This window comes from Selaginella moellendorffii, unplaced genomic scaffold, assembly GCF_000143415.4.
Source record: "Selaginella moellendorffii unplaced genomic scaffold, v1.0 SELMOscaffold_86, whole genome shotgun sequence".
In the NCBI taxonomy this organism is placed as follows: Eukaryota; Viridiplantae; Streptophyta; class Lycopodiopsida; order Selaginellales; family Selaginellaceae; genus Selaginella; species Selaginella moellendorffii.
In genome coordinates, this window is record NW_003314347.1 from 790687 (window position 1) to 809233 (window position 18547).

Consider the following 18547-nt stretch of genomic DNA (forward strand, 5'->3'; position numbering starts at 1 on the left):
TGATTGAAACTTTATTTTTCAGCAATTTTAAAATTTTATTTATTTTTTAATATTAATTACTTTACAAAAAACTTTTTAAAATTATTCATTTACATAAATTAAAATAATTTATTTATATTATATAATAAAAATAAAAATAAATAAATTGAAAATAAAGTAAGAAATAAAAATAAATAAATTTTGAGAAACATGTGGTTATAGTCTAGAATTAAGCCATATTGTAATATTGTATTTTAATGAATACACTTCTTAAATTCTAAATTTGAAGTTAAACATTTAAAACATAGACTACCAAATTATTTATATATTTAGCTAGTTCTTACACTAATTTCGTGCAAATGGCTTGAGAAACGGAGTGTTGAGTGTGGAGTCCTCACTCAGCTCAAAAGTCTTGTATCTCGCAAACAACTGCACCAGGTAGAACCTGGCGATTGTCTCCACGAAATTCTTCCCAGCACACTGCTTGTCATCCGCGGTGGGTGACTTCGTATTCCTTCCATTGGACCAAAACACATTCGCCTGGAGCTCCTCCTTCCCCACAAACCTGTCCGGGATCAACTGATCCGGCTCCTCAAACACCTTTGGATCTCGGCAAACCAGTGCCTGCGACCCACCCAAGAGCTGTCCCTTCTTGATCACAAACTTCGCATCGTGTGACTCCACCACCATATCCTCCCGGGGGCGTCCGTACTGGTAGAGCACGGGCGGATCAAACCGGAAGACCTCCAGCACAGTCGACTTGAGCAGCGGCATTTTCTCCAGTGCGCCGTAGAACGACCCCGCCGGATCGCCCACGTCGATCGCAGCACGGATCTCATCCCCCAGCCTCTTCTGAAACTCGGCCCCGAGAGTTCCAACACGGTAGAGAAGATTGGGCAGCACTCTGGCGCTGAATCCAAACCAGCTGTTCATCCCGACGAGGAAGAGCAGCTGGTGTACGGCCTCCTCTCGCGACAGCCCAAACTCCTTCTCGCCCATGTCCAGCATCTCGGCGGCGAGCTGGAAGAACTCGCAGAGCTTGTCGTAGTCGGCCTTGACGAGCAAGAATGGCAGTGGCGCGGTACGTATGACGACATCCTCGGCGAATCCGGGCAGTGGAGTGCTATTGCCAGGCGCTACCGGCGCGAACTGGATCCCGATCCAACGGAGGAGGTGAGTCGGGCCCTGGTCAGCGAGCATAGTAGTCAACGGATCCACGTTGACGATGGACTTGGCCAGGAACTGGAAGGCGAGCTGGTTGAGCAGCGGTGCCATGTCGGCCTTGTTCTTCCCGGACGACAGCTCCGACTCGGCGGCATCGAACGCGGCGTGGAAGGCCGACTGGAACTCGGGCAGGAACTTGCGGCCGTTTCGCTTGAGCACCTCGAAGGCGAAGTTCTTGAGCGTTGCGTGCTTGGGATCGGTGGTGTCGAGGTAGGACAGCACCCGGTATCCTCCCGTGAAATCGTCGGATGCCTTGTAGGAGCCCGTGAACACGTTGGTCTTGTCCACCTTGGAGCTGTCGAGCAGGACCGGGAAGGAGCTCTGGTCCAGGAGGGCGATGCCGCGAGGATCCGGGAAGGCTGGATTTCCCGGGATGAAGTTAACTTTGAAGACGGTGCTATTGTACCTGGCCACCCTGCTCTTGAAAAACTCCACCTCGCCTTGGAGGTGGAGGAAGTCCAAGTTGTCCTTTTGAGCACCCACGACTGGCAGGCCGTATGATCCTGGGACTTCCTTCATCGGGAGATTGCTGGAGCCGGACGAAGCCATTGTTGCTCGATCGCTGGAGGGAGTAAGAGAGATGCGAGGAACTTTGAATTGGTGCTAATCTCGAGTCGCTTTAAACCCCGTGGAGACGATAGGTGTTGATATCAATATCGGATGCTGTAGATATGTGTCAGCGAGTGATAACACTGACGGACGCTACTTTGTTGCATTTCGCCCACGTTAAGCACGCAAGTTGAAACTGTACTCGTAGCGGAGACTCTTCTAAATCCAAACAGTCAGAGGGGCACATGCAAAGTACTTGATGAGAACATTATCGTCAGAAAACTTTTCATTGTAGAGCGCTAGCTGGAGCCTGGAGCGAACAACCAAGCGACGGGAATTCAATGCCGCACGGGACAGCTTGCGTTTGTTGAGGTCGAGTTGCACTGCTGCAATCGCGGGAAGTAGAATACTTTGAGATTTTGCTCTTCGAAGCCGTGCTTGAGATTTACGATGCTTCCAATTGCCGACACAATCGTGAGGACGACGCCAAACAAAATGCATGCCTGCATTGGTTCGCACCACCATGTCAAAAGCTTAAAATGATGAGATTTTTACCCAGTTTAAAAGCCACTCAAGACCAAGGACTCTTGGCTTCTTGATGCTTAGCCACATTATACACGGCAACTGCTGGAAACACGTCAGAGAGAAGAAAGGGAAGTTTTGAGTCACTGAAATACGTACGAAATACGTTGTTGGTCCAAGAGCGAGCCCACCGAATAATCCCAGAAGCCCGGCAAACGAAGGTATGATCACCGCAACCAAACACGTAAATCCTGGCAACTCAAGCTTGTGAAAATTCACCAAGAAGAATAATGCCCCCTTACCTACGTAAAGAGGCCTAATCCAAGCATTGATTGGCAGTTTCTTTTGCTCCAGCCAGCAAGTGAGAGCATCATAAATCGGTAAAGCAAAAACCTGGGATGGAGCACGTAAGAACGAGGAACCAATGGAAGATTAGCTTACCTGGTAACTCCCTGTGAGATGCAGCATAAGCATCAAGTTGGCTGTTCCTATCAGCCACTTTGGTTTGTCGAGGACGTCCAGAACGTTTTCGTAGCAAGTCAAGTTGCCGAGAGCCCAGTAGCCAACTCCAGCGACTGGGAAATAGCAAACGGCAACCATGACATAGGCCACCAAAACTCCATTCCACATTGGTAGCTTGGACGGCTTGTGCCTCGTCGATCTCATCGTCGCTTGGATCTCGAGAGCAACGTTGTGGCCTCCGTAGGCAAACGCAATCTCTCCGAGTGCATTAAAGGCTCTGTAGTATGTCAAGTTGCAGTAGCCATACGATGCTTGCGAACTCTTAAGCCGGATAGCTGTTGCCCAAACTATAGTCGAGTAGCTGAGTGAAATGTGAATTACATTCTCATACAACAAGACAAAGAAATAACAGGATTTTACCTGAAAGACATGATGGAGGCCATCAGAGAGACGATTGTCATGGACGAGAAACTGGCAAACAACGACAGCACCGCCTGAACTCCAGCAAACGCGGATATCCATGCCACAGCAAGCTCAAACTTCCCGTACTGAATCTCGCGATTCAGAACAAGATCCCCGAACCTCTTGAGCGCCTGGCCGCCAGTTACCAAGTAAGCAATGTTGGCGGTCACCTGAACTACGATCTGCTGCGAGCCAACTATGAGATTCCCAAGCCTGTCCCCGAATGCTTTCCGGCCGAGACACTGGTAAGTGTCGTGTCTCCCTGACTCGTCCTCGTGCATCTCAATCATTTGGTACATGGTAGCCAGTGTGATTATCCACGAAACGCCCAGCATCATCATTCCAGGAGCCCTGTGGACACACAAAGTTAGTCGCTCCATGTCCATGAATTTTCCCGAAAAATTTACCATCCCAGGTAGACCATTGTGGACGGAAGGCTCAGAACTCCAGCTCCTACCATAGCCGTCACGATGTGAACGGTTGAGTACCACCACTTAGCATTGTGTTCCGGTCGCAGTATACGCCGTAGACAATTCCAAAAGACGAAGTAGCTTGCAGCGTTACTCATGCGATCTTCGCGCTCCTGAGATTCTGTACCCCCCACCTGTTGATCACGGCCTGAAAGAGAGATCCTCATTTGCTGGAAGAGCAATGCCGCAGCTAGTTCGCCCCCCCATTCAGTCTAATCCACGGTTTAGTCTCGTCAATACAATTAACAACATTTGATCTGACCGAGTCAAAGCCGACGGCACGCGAGTCGTCAAACAGCTTAGAGATCTAAAATCTCAAGAAACATATTAATTGAGAAAGAAGTATATACACCTCTGCTTATCTTTCATGTTTCCAGCAAACACCAGTGCTTCTACCCGAGAAAGAGAGCAAAAAGTTCCTACAAAAAAACCATAACATCGCTCACGGGCGTCATCGACTTTTAGAATCGCTGCCTTTGCTACGAAAATTTGAAAGCGAGAAAAAAGACCGCGATCCTGCTGAAAGCCATTCGTCAGAACAATTAAAACTGTATCCAAAGCAAAACGTACCAGTGTGATCGGGCTCTTTAGAATACGCTTCGATGCTCCTCCGAATAAATGAGCTCCCGTTGCCGTAGCCGGCACTGGTGTCTCTGGAGACGTCCGAGTCTTCGTCACCCTCAGACGTAGTTGAAGCCGAGACCCACTCAGCAGTGTTGCTGCTGCCACTGCCACGGCTCTTCCTACCAAACTTTAGCAAGCGCTTGAAGCCTTTGGGACCCTCCTTGCTCCCCTGCTGTTGTGCTGTGACTACTGGAATGGTCTTTTGCTGCGAGCTTCCCCATTTCTTCCGCTGGACTTTTACTCCATCCAAGTCTGGGGATGTTGCTTGACGGAGAACTGGTACTCCGATGGCAGGAAGCGGTGCCATTCCTCGATCTTCATACGAAACATAGTTCTCCGTCGCTATATGTTGAATCAATGTCAGCTTTGCTTTCGAGTCGATGTTGGCTTGCAAATCTGTAACCCCCCACTCCATCGGAACTTCAAGGTCGACGGCGCCGTGAATCTCTGTCCGAAGAGGAGGAGGATCGCTCGCAGGAACCGTGTCGTCCGGACATGTTGCGTCTACACAGATATCTGTGTCTGCCTTCTGGTCTCCCTCGACACTGCTCGTATCGATGTCCATTTCTTGAGACTCCCTCACCGAGCCTGGCACTTCTTCCGGCTTGTCGGGAGCTAACGGTGGAGCACCGAAGTTTGAAGGCTCAGCATGCAAATCCATTGATGGAAGGCTGATATCGCGACCTTCACTCAAGTCGCCTTCCTCTGGTTTATCCTCCTCTTCTGCATCCGAAGCTGATGCCACCTTCAGCTTCATAACAACTGGACCTGCACCCGGTCCAATGCCACGCCCTTTGCGAAGAAACGTCTTGGTTTCCTGGAGAGTAGTGACTTGCTTTGGAGCTGGAATCCGAGAGAGAGCCTGTTGCGCTTGTAGAAGCTTGAGGGGTGTGAGAATTTGGCTGTCTGCATTCGATGTCGTAAATAGAGTCTTCCGCTTCGGAGGAGTATCTGACTTAAAATCCGATGGCACAACCCCGTTGGACTCCAGCGGTAGTACCTTGCTTGCAGATTTCGGGCGAGTAGAATTCACACCGGGTATTTTTGAGTTCTTCGCAGGTGCTACCTTACTTTGCTGCACAGCTTGAGGAGTTCGCACTGACGGCCGCGTGTTCTCTTTTCTCAACTCTGATAATGAAGGCATCGAACGGCTTAGCGGGTTGTCAGACATTCCGGATGGCCTACGTTGACTTGATGCTACCGTGCTCCTTGGCAGCTTTGGGGAAGACGTTGAATTACGAGCGCTCGGTCCAGAGACGGGCTTTTGCGGACCCGGCGAGAGCTTTCTTGCTGCTCTAGGCCTCGGCTCAGGAGGAAGCTGCTGCCTAGTAGCCCGGGGTGTCGACTGTAACGATGACACTGTGGGACTGCTCCTGCTGGCCGTAGTCGTTCTTCCTCCCTGCAGCATTGCCTGCAAGAAACTGGTTAGAAATCCTCACGTATACGTATGCACGCAAATGATCACCTTTCTAGAAGAAGTAGACTTCACAACTTGCCGTTCGTTAAATTTCTCCGACGATCGACCTCCTCCAGCTACAAGCTCTGCCTTTCTCTTGTCCAGAATCTCTTGCATAGCCTTCAGTCTGGATTCTCTTTCTGCTTTCTTCAAGCCCGACTCTTGCCTGATTTTTGCGTCTCTTCTTTCTCTGTACTGCTCGTAGAGACGGCCATGCTCGCGCTGATTTCCTTGATTGCTCGGACCTTCTGCTGCTGCAGTCATCTCGGCTTGACGAACAATGGATACCAAATCTTGCTCCGATGAAGCACTCCACGACCTGGACACTGCACCTCTGCTGGATTTTTCCGCACGATATTGGAAGCCAAACTGCATATTAGCAGCCGTTGCCTGAGGGGGTGGAGTGCCTTGGACTAGATCCTTGGAGCTTCTAGCCGCTGGCAGAGCCGCTTCCTGGAGTTTTAGTTGTTGAAACTTCCACTCCAGATCCTTTTGAGCCGTTACCCAAGACTTCCTTCGTTCCTCAATCCTTGGGATGCTTGATAAATCTTCCTGGCTCGTCATGGGATGCTGCTCCTGGCTAGCAGCCTGACGATGATCCGCTCCACTAGTGCCTATTTCTTTAGTTGCTGAGATGCTTGCCGGTTCACCAAAGTCTTCACCTTCCTCTTCACCAACTGTGCTGCTGTCACCGATGCTACTCCATCGTCTAAGAACTGTTTTTCCTGTTTCCACTGAACCTCTGCGTTCCCCTTTTGACGACTGCGATTCCAAAGAATCTCTTTGTTTTCGTTCAAAAAGACTTATAGCATCTTGGACGCTCAGCCGTCGATGGTTCTCCTCTTTGTTGTCCTCACTCTCCATCTCCACGACGGAATCACTTTCCTCAGTGTTGCTGTCGTTCATCGTAGCTGGTTGAGCATGTTTACCAGAACCCGGGCTTGCATAGTTGATATTTCTGATAACAACCATCCCTTGTCGTCGTGAGCCAGAACGAGCAATCTGTACTTTTCTCATCGGGGAACACGACCTCCGCTTCGGAGATGAGACTCGTCGTGGAAGTCGCCTTGATGGAGGAGTTTCTTGCTGTGACGGTGACGTGACATTTGGAGGACTATCTGGAATTGTTCTAAAACCATGAGATGCAGGAGCAGCCTTTAGCACATCATCGATTGTTTCGAGCGGCTCCGGAAAGGACTCAAACGGAGAGTTACCTTGTGCAGCCCATGTCCGGCGAGTTTTAATATTCTTATCTTCACCTGAAAAAGGTCATTTAGGCGTTCGTGTTTTGACGAGAGAATCAAACTTACCGGCATCTGCTACAATATCAACCTCTAGGTCCGAAAGTTGGCCTTTCTCCTGCATTTTCTTATATACTGTCCTGAACTTTACACATGCTTCCCTGAAAAGAGCATGGGTGATATATGAGCTTTATTCCAGTGAAGATAAATATTACCGAAATCTAGAAGCTCCAAAATATTGAGAAAAGTCAATTAGATCTGTCATGCACCCCACATAAAAACCAGCAGCCGCAGCTCGTGCAAAGGCATTAAGCTGCTCCTTATCAAGCATAATCCGCCTTGCGTCCATTGCAACCAGTAGCTGGTTTCTACAAATGAAAACAATCAGAGACAGAAAAACTCAAACAATGGAAGTTCATACTTTGAGCTGTCTCCTGCTGCATCGTCATCGATCAAGTCCTGTAAAAACCACATTCATTAAGACACAAGTGATTTTCTAAAAACAACTCTCAAGAAGTACCTGAACTTCAGTTCCAGCTGCTCCTGCAACAAAATATACAAGCTAGGATCAATTTTTTAGAGAAACAATTGCATACCTGCGCTGTGCTGCTGATCACCCTGCATGATGAGTAAACGTTTAAGTCGCAAATAAAGAGGGATGAGAAATAGACATCGCGTACCACAGCCAAAATATTGATCGCTTCTTCAAGCTGGCGCCTTTCAGTTTCGACAATACTCACTCGCTCTAGCACATCTGGCGTCGTCACAAACCTCACAAATCTGGATGGAAAAAATTCTTAGCCATGACACACACAAGGAAGAAAAGAGAAACAAATTATCTACCTTTCTATGGTGCCTTTTGTGAACCACAACGTTTGAGCATTGGATGGAACTTGAAGCGTAATGGATGTCTGGCCCAATGCAATTTGCTCCTGTGCCGCTTTCAAGTGGGAGAGAAATGGTTTGAGTGATCCAGAGGCTAGCTTTTCCGTCTCGCTCCCCGCAGCAACCCAAAGCTCGCACCTATTCATCCAAGAACGTTTTAAGAAAGCACGCTTTCCTCAATCTAGAAAAAAAAAACTACCTTGTCCGCGCTTCATCCAGCTGAAATGTCGCACAGTCTAGGCGAGCTTCCGACCTCATTGTGTGGATTCTATGCTCGCTACAGCCGCCGCGATGAGTATCCGCCAAGGCATGAACTGCATCGCACAAAACAGGCAGTGAGAATAGAATGCCGCAGCGCAATCACAGGTTTCTCGCACAGATCCACTCGCTGGCGCTCAGAAATCTAACGACAATAGCCCTATCGGAGGAGAAGCATCGAGATCACGAAATGCAGGCTCTAGATCAATCCAGCAAGCTCTTCGAATCGACACAGACCTTGAAACAGCCGCTATCGCCGCGACAGCGCCTGTCAGAGAGCTCCGCCTCGCGCGTTTTCAAGCCCTGGATGCCATAGCCAGAGAGAGCTCTGTATCATCCCCGCCGTCCTGGGTGGTTAAATCCTACGGTTCACGTTACCCCAAATAATGCCCACCATCTAGGCCGTCCAGTGGGCCAGCATCCAACGGGCGGGACAAGCGTGACCAAACACCGTTCAAGCCTGCCACGTCGAAACGTGTAAGAAAGTAAAAGATCTACTTGTCCATCGCACGGCGGCGATGGCGACACGTGGAATAAAAACCACACCACGTGGAAAGGGCCATTAAAGTAGGCAAAGATTCCTTCGATTTAAAGGCTCACCGATGATGAAACTCCAAATGTGCAATCTCCGGCTTCCTAAGGTTGGAGGTTGTATCCCTATTAAAATACTTTATTGGTGGCATAGCATGCACGTCTATTAATCTAGAAGGAATGATCCCTGGCCGCGGACGAAACGACCCACTCAGAAAATAGCATATGCCAGGTTCTTGTACGGGGTTCTAGTATCTTGCACGGAAGTTCTACCGTACAGGAGAGTTTGAATTTCAATTGAGAAGAAAGAACATGAGTAAGCTTAATCGCCCACTGGCGCCATGCCCTGTTTGAGCCTCTCCCTCTTCATTTTTTTCTTGGACACGGGCTTCTTCTTCCGGCCGGGGAGCGTCTTCTGTGCATAAATGTAGAGCGCGTAGTTTCCAACCACGAACAGCAGCACCACGCCGACCACCACCAGCAGCACCGTCAGTGTGGGATTAAATCCGCCCCGCGATCTCGTGTCCTGCGCGATCGGGCAAAGCGCAAGAAGGCATTAAACCCTAACAGAGATCTAGCGATGGATCGATCGATCGGCAGCTCTAAGCATTGCCTGCGTACCTGGTGGATCGATTCGCCAAACCCGCCCTCCGCCATGGCTTCTCCTACTTCCACACCCTGTTCCTTTTTTAGCTTGCTAACACGTCACACGAAGGCGTCCCGACCGTCCGATCGTATAAGGGGCAAGGACAGCCGTCCGATCGAGATCTGGCACGGAGAGCCCATCGTGGCTTGGACTAAGCTCCATGATCAATCCAAAACTATGATCGATATGAAATTAATTACGCAATGTTAAACCTTAATTCTCAGTAAGACTTTGCATTAGATTAGTATTGTTATTAATACTAGATTAAGCACAAGAATCTAGAGTGGGGAAAAAGGAACCATATTAAAATACAAATTTCTAGTTGGTGGCTGCTTCAAATTTTTTTGAATGCTAGGATGTGATCATCATAACTTCCACCCTCAAAGAGCATATCTCTAAAGCCATCACGAAAATTTCCATGCCACAATAAAAAAGACCATTCTTTTGTCTAGCACATCGCTTTCAAAGTGGTTTCGAGGTTCCTCAACCTTGACACCAAAGAGATGGGAGTCAAATTCGAAAGGATGCTCTGGTATATCCCGCCGAGACGTACGGTCCGTCAAGTATCTGACGGAGATGGCATATTCTATGGACGGAGTCTGTCTGGGTTCGTTAGTTTTGACGGCGCAACAACAGGAATCATTCCTTGACAATGGAAGCCAGCAAAGAGAACACACCACACACACAAACAACTCACTTCCCACCAAGCTTTTTTAGGTTTGCCACATTCTTGTTGCGCGCGATTCCTCGCGATTCTAAGTAGGGTTTGGCGGCGCCGGGGGCGCGAGCCTAGCGGAAGCATCGATTTTGATCGATCGATGATCAAGATTTTTGGAATGCTCCAGGTGAGGCCGATTCTTCTCGAGAATTCTTGCCGCGGGGAGCGATGCGGCCGAGAGCTCCAATGTAGGTGGATGGGAGCGCCTTGGATGTAGATATTTCGGGGCTGCGCGGTCTATCTAAGCTCTAGCCAGTGGATGGGAATGGATTGTTGCGCAAACGGGATTGAGGCAACGGCAGAAGGGGGTGTAGCATCGGCAGAGAAGGATCAGGTTCTCCAGGCAGTCCAGGTTGCCGTGCATATCCGCCCATTGATTTTGCAAGAACGAATCCAAGGTTGTAAGGAATGTGTTTCTCCGGTACCAAACGAACCACAGGTACTTTCTCCTCTTTCTTTTCAGCTACCACGCTTTTTTCATTCGAGGTGATTCATTCCAGGTCCAACTGGGTTCTCATGTTTTCACATTCGATCACGTCTATGGAAGCGCCGCCTCTCCGCCTTCACACATTTTTGAAGAGTGCGTAGCTCCGTTGGTTGATGGCCTCTTTCACGGGTATAATGCAACAGTTTTGGCGTATGGACAGGCAAGCGTTTCTTTTTTATTTCATGGACAAGCACCTGACGCAACGCTTTTGGCGCTAGTGTAGACTGGATCAGGCAAAACATACACGATGGGAACCGGTGGGAATGCCGAAGGAATCATCAGAAGGGTCATGGAGACACTTTTTCGGAAGATCGAGAAGCTCAAAGACAAAGCTGATTTCCAGTTGCGGGTCTCTTTTATTGAGGTAACTTGCTGTTTTTTTTTCTTTGCGCGTTTTAACTTCGCAGTTTTGTAGATACTCAAGGAGGAAATTCACGACCTCCTTGACACGAACCCTTCCCAGGCTGTCAAGCAAGAGCCATTTGTTGGTGTCTTTGGCGTCAAGCCTTGCTCACCTGGAAAGCCACCTATCCTAATTCGTGAGACTACGGGAGGAGGAATCACACTTTCCAGCGTTACTGAAATCGACGTAACTAATCTGCATGAAATGTCCTCGTGTCTAGAGCAAGGATCTGCATTTCGTGCGACGGGGAGTACTAATATGAATACACACTCAAGGTAATCACAGTACTTTGCAGTTTTTATGTTTTACTAACGTTTTTCTTTCACAGTCGTTCCCATGCCATTTTTACGATCACGATGGAGCAACGTAGAAGGCCAGACCCTTTAGTTGGCTCACCTGAGGACGACTACTTATCCGCCAAGCTGCACTTGGTGGATCTTGCAGGGTCGGAACGAGCAAAACGGACTGGAACGGATGGGTTGCGTTTCAAAGAAGGTTGGTTTTATTAGTTGCAGAGGTTTCACGTAAGGTTTAACTTTCTGTTTGCAGGTGTTCATATCAATAAGGGACTTTTAGCTCTTGGAAATGTCATCAGTGCTTTGGGAGATGATAAAAAACGTAAAGAAGGAGGGCATGTTCCTTATAGGGATAGCAAACTCACTCGTCTATTGCAGGTACTGTTGCGTAGGTTTTTTTTTATTGCGTTTTGACAAGAAAACCTGTGCAGGACTCCCTTGGTGGCAACAGCAGGACTGTTATGATAGGTATGCTTTTTAATTTTTGTTTTCTTCCAATCACACGTTTGGTCCGACGCAGCATGCGTCAGCCCTGCAGATTCTAACGCAGAAGAAACTCTCAACACTCTGAAGTATGCTAATCGGGCTCGAAATATTCAAAACAAGCCGACTGTAAGTGTTTTTAGCACATTAAAAACATGTAAAAGGAATCTTTATTGCAGGTAAATCGTGATCCAGCTGCAGCAGAACTTCTAAAATTAAGACAGCAGATTGAAATTCTACAAAATCAACTTCTTTGTGCGCAGGAGGCAAATAGTTCTGACGACCTCCAGGTTTGTCATGTCAAAGTTACAAATCTGTTTTCTTGATCTTCTTGCTTTGCAGATACTTAAACAAAAGGTCGTATGGCTCGAAGCCAGAAATGCCGAATTATGTTTGGAGCTACAACAATCTCGTGATGCTCTTGAGGCCCTTATGCAGGAAACTCATGTAGGATATTCTTCGAGTTTATAGTTGGACTAGATGTAAGAGCTTTGTTTACAGGTGCATTGTGGATCTCAGTATGAAAACCGCGAGGGTGTGACATCACAGGTAACAATTTATGCCGACAAAAAGTGTCATGTTTTGGGTCAATTTTTTCAGGCAGAAACAATTCTAGCTAATCAAGTTTCACGGATTAAAGAGCTTGAAACTGAGTTGCAGCAGCTGAAAGCTCGTGCTTCTCAACAAACTGTTCAGAGTTGCCATCCACCAATGATGAGCTGCATGAACGGGAGTGCTCCAGAAGTGGTAGACCTGGAAATTCCCAGCGATCTCTCGCCTGAGATAGATACACATGCCAAAGAATTGGAACACACTATTCTTCAGGACAGTCTGGACAAAGAGTTACAAGAATTAAACAAGAAACTTGCTCAGAAAGAGGTGATACTTTCATGTGACTAGTTGCACTAGTTCTCATGCTTGTGTATTGTTTCAGGCGGAGATGAAGTCGTTCACAAAATCTGACTCTATGGTTCTAAAGCAGCATTTCGAAAGAAAGCTGGTTGAGCTCGAAGAAGAGAAGAAGGCATTGCAGGTACGTTAATTTTGCTAGAGTCGATTTTTACTTACTCGAAACTGTAGAGGGAGAGAGATGTTTTACTTGCCGAGCTAGAAAATCTTGCTACCGCCTCTGATGAGCAAACACACAAAATGCAAGATTCATACATTCAAAAGCTTAAAGAACTCGAATATCAGGCAAGTAGATTTTTCCAACTTAGAAATAAAATATTTGCTTATGTCTTACGTTTTATCAGATAGCTGATTTGAAAAAGAAGCAAGATAATCAGTCGCAGTTGCTAAAACAAAAACAGCGCAGTGACGAGGCTGCGAGACGTTTGCATGACGAAATCCATCGAATCAAACAACAAAAGGTGTGCTCTGCTGAACTTTACTGATTCTTCTTTTACTCTTTTATTCGTCTGTTATCGTGGTGTGAAGGTGCAATTGCAACAAAAAATTAAGCAGGAATCTGAGCAGTTCCGGTTGTGGAAGGCTGCTCGTGAGAAAGAACTGTTGCAGGTAACATCTCTTTAATTTGTAATTGTCTTGTAAACAGCCTCTTGCTACAGTTACGGAAAGAAGGACGAAGAAATGAATACGAAATGCACAAATTACGGGCACTGCATCAGCATCAAAAAATGGTTTCTTTTGGTAGTTCGTAAGTTCTTCGTGAACACTGTTGTTTCAGGTTCTTCAAAGGAAGACGGAGGAAGCAGCAATTGCTACACGGCGCCTGAAGGAGGTTTTGGAGTCTCGCAAGTTATCTGGACGGGAGGCTGTTTTCTGTTACTCTAACTCGAGGCATTGGACAGGCACTTTAACAGACAATGGACACGCTTTTCAGGTCATGGTTGTGCTTCTCTCCTTTCGGCTTTTAAAACTCTCGATTTACAGGCGGATGATAAAGTCTTACACAGTTGGGTTGATCGTGAGATCGAAGTGGCCCTTCATGTTCACGAAGTTCGTGTAGCTTATGACAAGCAGAGTGAAGCGTAAGTCGAGGCTTTTATTGCTTCCAACGTGTGTTCTCAAAGTTCTTACTTTCGTAGGCGCACTGCTCTTGCTAATGAACTGTCAAAGCTAAAGGCGGAGGAAATGTATGATCGTTCATACAATGCGCAAAACGGGTATGCTACAGAAGTTTATCTTGTTTAATGTCTGATGATTTCAACTGATGCAGCAATTGTTTACCGATGCACGGGCAAATTGATTTACTTGAGAACATGTTGAATGCATCTTCAGATGCATTGGTTTCAATGGCATCAGAACTCTCTGAAGCCGAAGAGCGCGAGCTCAACGGTCATGCACGATGGCTCCATTTAAAAACTTTGGGGGAGGCCAAAGCACTGCTCAACGTAACATTCAGTGCAGCTGTGTGTGCTCGGTATGGAATTTCCCTGTCTCTGTATAAGAAGCCAACAAGTTTCTTGTGAATTCCAGGTGCGATCTTCAAGACAGGGAGACTGAGATACGGGAGTTGAAGGACAAAATCGTTGAGCTCAACGATGCCTTGAAGCTCTCCGATGCACGCAGACAGGAACTTGACAGGCAACAGCGGTTGAAAGAGCAAGCTGTTGCCGTGGCCCTTGCTGCGGCGACAAAGGTAGATAAAAAGTTTCGCGTGCACTGACACCAAGACTTACAATTTCCCGTCAGGCTGGTGCGGACGTTGCGGTGAGATGTGGAATGGAGGAGCTGTCGTTGGGTTTCTCACAACTTGCAGCCTCCGGATCCAAGCACTTGCAGTATCCTACAAACAATAGCGTCGATGGTTCGTCAGATTACGACGTCCGAAAGGTAAACACGATAGTCTTCAGTTATGAGAACCATATTCTTCAGTTATGAGAAGAACCACGTACTAAATCATAGATTGGGTTGACTTGCAGTTGGCCTCCCTCGAGCCTGGACTAATGACAAAGCAGCCAGGTTTTCAAACTGGAAAACTTTGGAAATGGAAGCAAAGTCATCAGCAGCGGTGGTCTTTCCACTTCAAGTGGAAATGGCAAAAGCCCTGGAGGCTCTCAGAATGGGTAAGGCATGGTGAGGAATCCATTGAAAGAGTGAGGCCTTCCAAAGTGGTCGGTCTGCTGGAGATGACTTGATCAATCGAGGAAGGCAGATGCTGAATGCACAAGCCTGCTTGGCAGGGTATGGGGAAAGGAGCCACAGGTTACAGATTCGATGTGAGGCATAGAGACCGGTGGAAGCGATTGCGAGTCTGAAAGGTTTGTAACTTCCGGTAAAATCTTGTGAAGTTTCTGACTACTTTGTGATTCTTCTGACAACAGGAATCGAGATGTATCAAGGATACATTGAAACATACACAATACACACAGCTACTACACACATACAACACACAAACACACAGCAAGCAACCAAGCAACTTGGACGATACATATAAAGTTTTTATACGGCGGATGTATAGCAACATATTTTTACTCGTGCCGCGTGAACTTCCCGTATTTTGTTGAGATGATTCAGAGAGCTATCCAGGTAAGCTGTTTAATCTCTTGCCTGTGTCTAGCGATGTCATTTTAATTTGCTTCCATGCGTGTGTGTTTGAAGGAAGTGAAACACATTTCGTATAAAATGCCTCTGAAATGTCAAGTTCTTATCGGTATGCTTGGTGTTTTTGAATGGACTAAGTGAATTCTTTATCAGTTCTTTGCAGAAAAATGTGATTTTTGGAGCGGCAGTTTTGAGAGAAGAAAGCATCCCAGGTATGAGAGCAATTTCTGGGCACTGGACAGACTTTCACGGAGTCCATGAAAACTTCCACTCCTAGATCGAGTTGTCCAGCCATGAAGCAGGGAGACTCGAGGTTGACGGGTTTACGTCAAGAAGAAAGCAGCAAGGTCGAGCTATAGACGTTCTACCTGTGGACAAGCTGAGCGAGTTCTTGGATAGAGAACAGGGCAGTGTCCAGGAGGTAACTTTGGCGGTCCAGTTCCAGCAGAAGTGCTTCCAGGACGATTCGGGAGAGCTGGCCCCCGCGGACGTGCACAAGATGGCTGGAGATCACTGCAGCTGAGAAGGGCGAGCTGTTCGTGTTTGGAGCAGAACGGGAAACGAAGATAAACACCTGGTTGCTCAGGCTCAAGAGTAGCGCTAGATGAAATGGTTCCTGCTAAAACCAAGCAGCTTATCATTATAAGTTTTGGTATGCTTATTGAGCTTGAACTACTCTTGCTCAGGCTCAAGAGTAGCGCTAGGTGGTTGTTATGAAATAGTTCCTGCTAAAACCAAGCAGCTTATCATTATAGAGAATAGACTCCGATTCGATGCCGAGGGCTTCGATTTAAGGCACAGTGATCGACCTCGCATTCCAGAAATAAGTTTTGGTATGCTTTATTCAGCTTGAACAATCAAGCAAGAAATGCTTAAAAATGCTTGAAATCGAAGATCCAATCCCGGCGCCTTTGAAATGATTTACTGGCAGCTTTAACAATCCAGCAAGAAATGCTTAAAAAGTTCAAACGTGCGCCATGGACACATTGGCTAATGATATTGTTTAAGGCATCCTGAAAATTTTAAATATCAGAATTTGGAGGGAAATGTTTGGAATCTACCTGCTGTTGCCGTCCCAATGTGCCTGGATCACCATCCGGAACTGGCTATGAGGCAATTGCCCCAAGTCAAGGCTGAAATCAGAGAATCCGCCATTGCAAATCCTTGTTGATATTGCTGGACAGAATAGCCTGGATTGGGATTTCCAAAACACTCAGCCCCATTCACTATCACAACTCCCCCACAAACAACAAGAGCTAAAAAGAAGAACAACTTGCAAGCCATTTTGTGCAAAATCTATGAGTGCTCTACCCAGCATTGCAATTCCAGTATGTATATATGCATCAAGTGCACAATCACGGCACGACTCTTTTGATTGGACAGAGAGATGCGAATGGTTAATTCCGCAGGGGTACAATTTGAAACGAGGATTTCAGCTTTGGATATGTCAACTTGAAAGAAGAATTTCAGATTAACTTAATTCAATTTAAAATGGCAAAAATACATCTTAGAAATATACTTAAATATTCTAGCATATTATATTCATTAACAAAATAAATTTGGCTTAAAAAGTAATTGTAATAATAATACTAATAATATAAATATATATTAGGACTAAGCTAATGGAAGGCGAGCAACCTTGGCAATCCCGGACAGTTCACCATGTTGGATCTCGCATCACACTTTACGAGCCAATGCAATCGAAACCCATGCCGCAAAGATTGAGCTCCAGATGACAACAGAGGTGAAAGTTTCCAGCTTCTCGGCAGCTTGTTTTCATGGTGGTACTTTCAATCTAGGAGAGAATGGACTTTGTTGCTATGATTCTAAGCCAGTAACGCCGATGGTGGTGGTGGCGTTTCACTCGGAATTTCCCGGAAGAACAGCAACCATCCTGTACTTTGAGAGACTGACTACAGTGGAAGTTTGACTCAGCGTTAAATCGTTATCAAAGTGCGCTAAAAACGTTTTTGTTCCGGGTGTGCGTGCGTGCAGGATGTGACGGAGTTCCATTGTTTGTCTCTCGCTTTTTGCGTTCTGAGTTCTTCCAACGACTAGAGATCTAGCACAAGCGTCGTGTGCGAAAGAATAAGACACCAGCAACGAGGGAGCCATTCGACGAGAAGCCCAGAACGGACATAGCTAGACAGCACTAGATCTGTACCAACAAGGCGCGAATGTGGAGGAGAACGAGGTAACATACATTGTGTTGCTTGGAGCTTGTGGCGAGCTTGGAGATCTTGCCTGGGGAATGGAGCTCCATGCCAGGATCGTGGTTCTTGAACATTACTTCAAGATGACCATGCTGCTATTACTTCATTATTAAAGTGAAAGAACTTAATTGGTCGTACTGCTCAACTATTATAAATGTATATAGTGACGGCATCAACTGAAATCTACTAGAGATTTGAAACAACGAGCCCAGTTTGCTCGCTCAAAATTGAGCATAAAGTCAAGGACAGTCAGTGAAAGTCAATCAAATCTAAGAAAGTCTTCAAAGACTGTGCTGACTTTGGCGAACCCATGGTACGGAATGCACGAACAGGAATCGGCATTTGCGAACTTCTTCCATCGCTCAAATGGAGGATCTGGGCCGCGATCGCTGTTTATTTGCTCGGTTGCACCTCTTGATTGTGCAAGAGGTGGTCATCGAGATTTGTGGAAGCTGGGATTCGCATGCCCAAAACAGTGCCATTGCCTTATCTCCAAGTTTGCAAAGGTCTGAGCACTTCTCTCTTAAAATCCCTTTACTGGACTTGGCTTCCAGGAAGAATCAGTGGACATAGCATATATGCGAAATTTTTGTAATCGTACATGACTAAAAAAAAACAATCTTCGTTGTCAACACTCTGTGTGAGCGTTTTTGCGTGGCTTATGCTCCAGCTCCAGATCTCGATACACAATGACCCAAAAGATACTGGGGCAAAGATCCGAGTGGAAAGGCAAAATGGTTTAGTTTCGTCCCTTCATTTTCTGGTTTGTCATTACAGTAAGCTGAGAAACCCTAGTGGCGCTTGGAGCTATGGTGTGGCAGCACAAGACTGTCCACTTGGTATGTAAGAAATTTAGATGTTCCACTCCAGTTGTGCCATGCTCGAGGCTACCACAATCTTCCAGCTGACGAGGTACACCATTGCGTCAGCCAAGTTGACCATTGTGACTTTTGGTTATCATAGCTTTGTCTCTTATGTGTGAATAAGAGCCTGGCAATGCCCAGGCGTACAGCCAACAGTGGCTGGCATTTTAGAATCGTTGCTTTTTCTTTCTTCTTGTTTTTGCATGGTATCGGAGCTAGGCTAGCTCTCACTTTGATGGCACTATTGTTCACCTTGTCTTTAGAAGTG

The 18547-nt window shown here is 46.7% G+C and overlaps 5 protein-coding genes across 7 annotated transcripts; 1 reads left to right on the forward strand and 4 right to left on the reverse strand.

Moving 5' to 3' along the window:
- Positions 1–324: 324 nt before the first annotated feature.
- LOC9662645 (allene oxide synthase, chloroplastic) lies at positions 325–1752 on the reverse strand. The gene has a single exon (XM_002988114.2). It carries the CDS (start codon positions 1750–1752, stop codon positions 325–327), a length of 1428 nt encoding a protein of 475 aa, XP_002988160.2.
- A 230-nt stretch (positions 1753–1982) lies between these two features.
- On the reverse strand, positions 1983–3872 carry LOC9662646 (lysine histidine transporter-like 2). The gene is made up of 7 exons (XM_002988115.2): positions 3606–3872; positions 3157–3549; positions 2716–3097; positions 2577–2667; positions 2434–2525; positions 2308–2376; positions 1983–2255 (listed from the first exon to the last, which is right to left on the reverse strand). Exons 1-7 carry the CDS (start codon positions 3833–3835, stop codon positions 2091–2093), a joined length of 1422 nt encoding a protein of 473 aa, XP_002988161.2. The 5' UTR covers positions 3836–3872; the 3' UTR covers positions 1983–2090.
- A 95-nt stretch (positions 3873–3967) lies between these two features.
- LOC9662647 (COP1-interacting protein 7) lies at positions 3968–8477 on the reverse strand. Of its 3 annotated transcripts, none has more exons than XM_024661832.1 (12): positions 8370–8477; positions 8074–8188; positions 7833–8012; positions 7670–7769; positions 7586–7607; positions 7510–7526; positions 7411–7448; positions 7205–7357; positions 7059–7150; positions 5758–7007; positions 4239–5703; positions 3968–4187 (listed from the first exon to the last, which is right to left on the reverse strand). In XM_024661832.1, the coding sequence occupies exons 2-12, from the start codon at positions 8130–8132 to the stop codon at positions 4120–4122; spliced, it is 3444 nt and encodes a 1147-aa protein (XP_024517600.1). In that variant the 5' UTR covers positions 8133–8188; positions 8370–8477; the 3' UTR covers positions 3968–4119. The 3 variants fall into 3 exon arrangements, with proteins under 3 accessions (XP_024517600.1, XP_024517599.1, XP_002988162.2); XM_024661831.1 differs by having other exon boundaries at positions 3968–4184; positions 7510–7532; XM_002988116.2 differs by having other exon boundaries at positions 7510–7532.
- Positions 8478–8909: 432 nt separating this feature from the next.
- On the reverse strand, positions 8910–9398 carry LOC112341550 (DNA-binding protein S1FA-like). The gene is made up of 2 exons (XM_024661835.1): positions 9285–9398; positions 8910–9189 (listed from the first exon to the last, which is right to left on the reverse strand). Exons 1-2 carry the CDS (start codon positions 9318–9320, stop codon positions 8986–8988), a joined length of 240 nt encoding a protein of 79 aa, XP_024517603.1. The 5' UTR covers positions 9321–9398; the 3' UTR covers positions 8910–8985.
- Positions 9399–9996: 598 nt separating this feature from the next.
- On the forward strand, positions 9997–15892 carry LOC9662648 (kinesin-like protein KIN-4A). Its single transcript, XM_024661833.1, has 27 exons — positions 9997–10466; positions 10528–10674; positions 10738–10878; positions 10930–11192; positions 11246–11412; positions 11467–11591; positions 11645–11681; positions 11734–11825; positions 11876–11986; positions 12039–12143; positions 12198–12245; positions 12297–12575; positions 12631–12729; positions 12777–12890; positions 12950–13066; positions 13134–13214; positions 13265–13336; positions 13384–13539; positions 13590–13687; positions 13745–13822; positions 13876–14079; positions 14136–14298; positions 14352–14492; positions 14582–14725; positions 14843–14920; positions 14984–15312; positions 15357–15892. The coding sequence occupies exons 1-25, from the start codon at positions 10287–10289 to the stop codon at positions 14915–14917; spliced, it is 3237 nt and encodes a 1078-aa protein (XP_024517601.1). The 5' UTR covers positions 9997–10286; the 3' UTR covers positions 14918–14920; positions 14984–15312; positions 15357–15892.
- Positions 15893–18547: the final 2655 nt, after the last annotated feature.

What these genes read in the sequence shown, in the direction of transcription:
- LOC9662645 (XM_002988114.2), bottom strand. Translation starts at nt 1,752, where the DNA reads ATGGCTTCGTCCGGCTCCAGCAATCTCCCGATGAAGGAAGTCCCAGGA.
- LOC9662646 (XM_002988115.2), bottom strand. Translation starts at nt 3,835, where the DNA reads ATGAGGATCTCTCTTTCAGGCCGTGATCAACAGGTGGGGGGTACAGAA. An exon ending in ATCTCACAGGGAGTTACCAG is followed by an intron (nt 2,668 to 2,715) that starts GTAAGCTAATCT and finishes GCTCCATCCCAG; the next exon opens with GTTTTTGCTTTACCGATTTA. An exon ending in GATTAGGCCTCTTTACGTAG is followed by an intron (nt 2,526 to 2,576) that starts GTAAGGGGGCAT and finishes TTGAGTTGCCAG; the next exon opens with GATTTACGTGTTTGGTTGCG.
- LOC9662647 (XM_002988116.2), bottom strand. Translation starts at nt 8,132, where the DNA reads ATGAGGTCGGAAGCTCGCCTAGACTGTGCGACATTTCAGCTGGATGAA. An exon ending in CTGGATGAAGCGCGGACAAG is followed by an intron (nt 8,013 to 8,073) that starts GTAGTTTTTTTT and finishes TTGGATGAATAG; the next exon opens with GTGCGAGCTTTGGGTTGCTG. An exon ending in ACAAAAGGCACCATAGAAAG is followed by an intron (nt 7,770 to 7,832) that starts GTAGATAATTTG and finishes TTTTCCATCCAG; the next exon opens with ATTTGTGAGGTTTGTGACGA.
- LOC112341550 (XM_024661835.1), bottom strand. Translation starts at nt 9,320, where the DNA reads ATGGCGGAGGGCGGGTTTGGCGAATCGATCCACCAG. An exon ending in TTGGCGAATCGATCCACCAG is followed by an intron (nt 9,190 to 9,284) that starts GTACGCAGGCAA and finishes CCGATCGCGCAG; the next exon opens with GACACGAGATCGCGGGGCGG.
- LOC9662648 (XM_024661833.1), top strand. Translation starts at nt 10,287, where the DNA reads ATGGGAATGGATTGTTGCGCAAACGGGATTGAGGCAACGGCAGAAGGG. An exon ending in TTAAAGAACTCGAATATCAG is followed by an intron (nt 12,891 to 12,949) that starts GCAAGTAGATTT and finishes ACGTTTTATCAG; the next exon opens with ATAGCTGATTTGAAAAAGAA. An exon ending in TATGACAAGCAGAGTGAAGC is followed by an intron (nt 13,688 to 13,744) that starts GTAAGTCGAGGC and finishes TTACTTTCGTAG; the next exon opens with GCGCACTGCTCTTGCTAATG.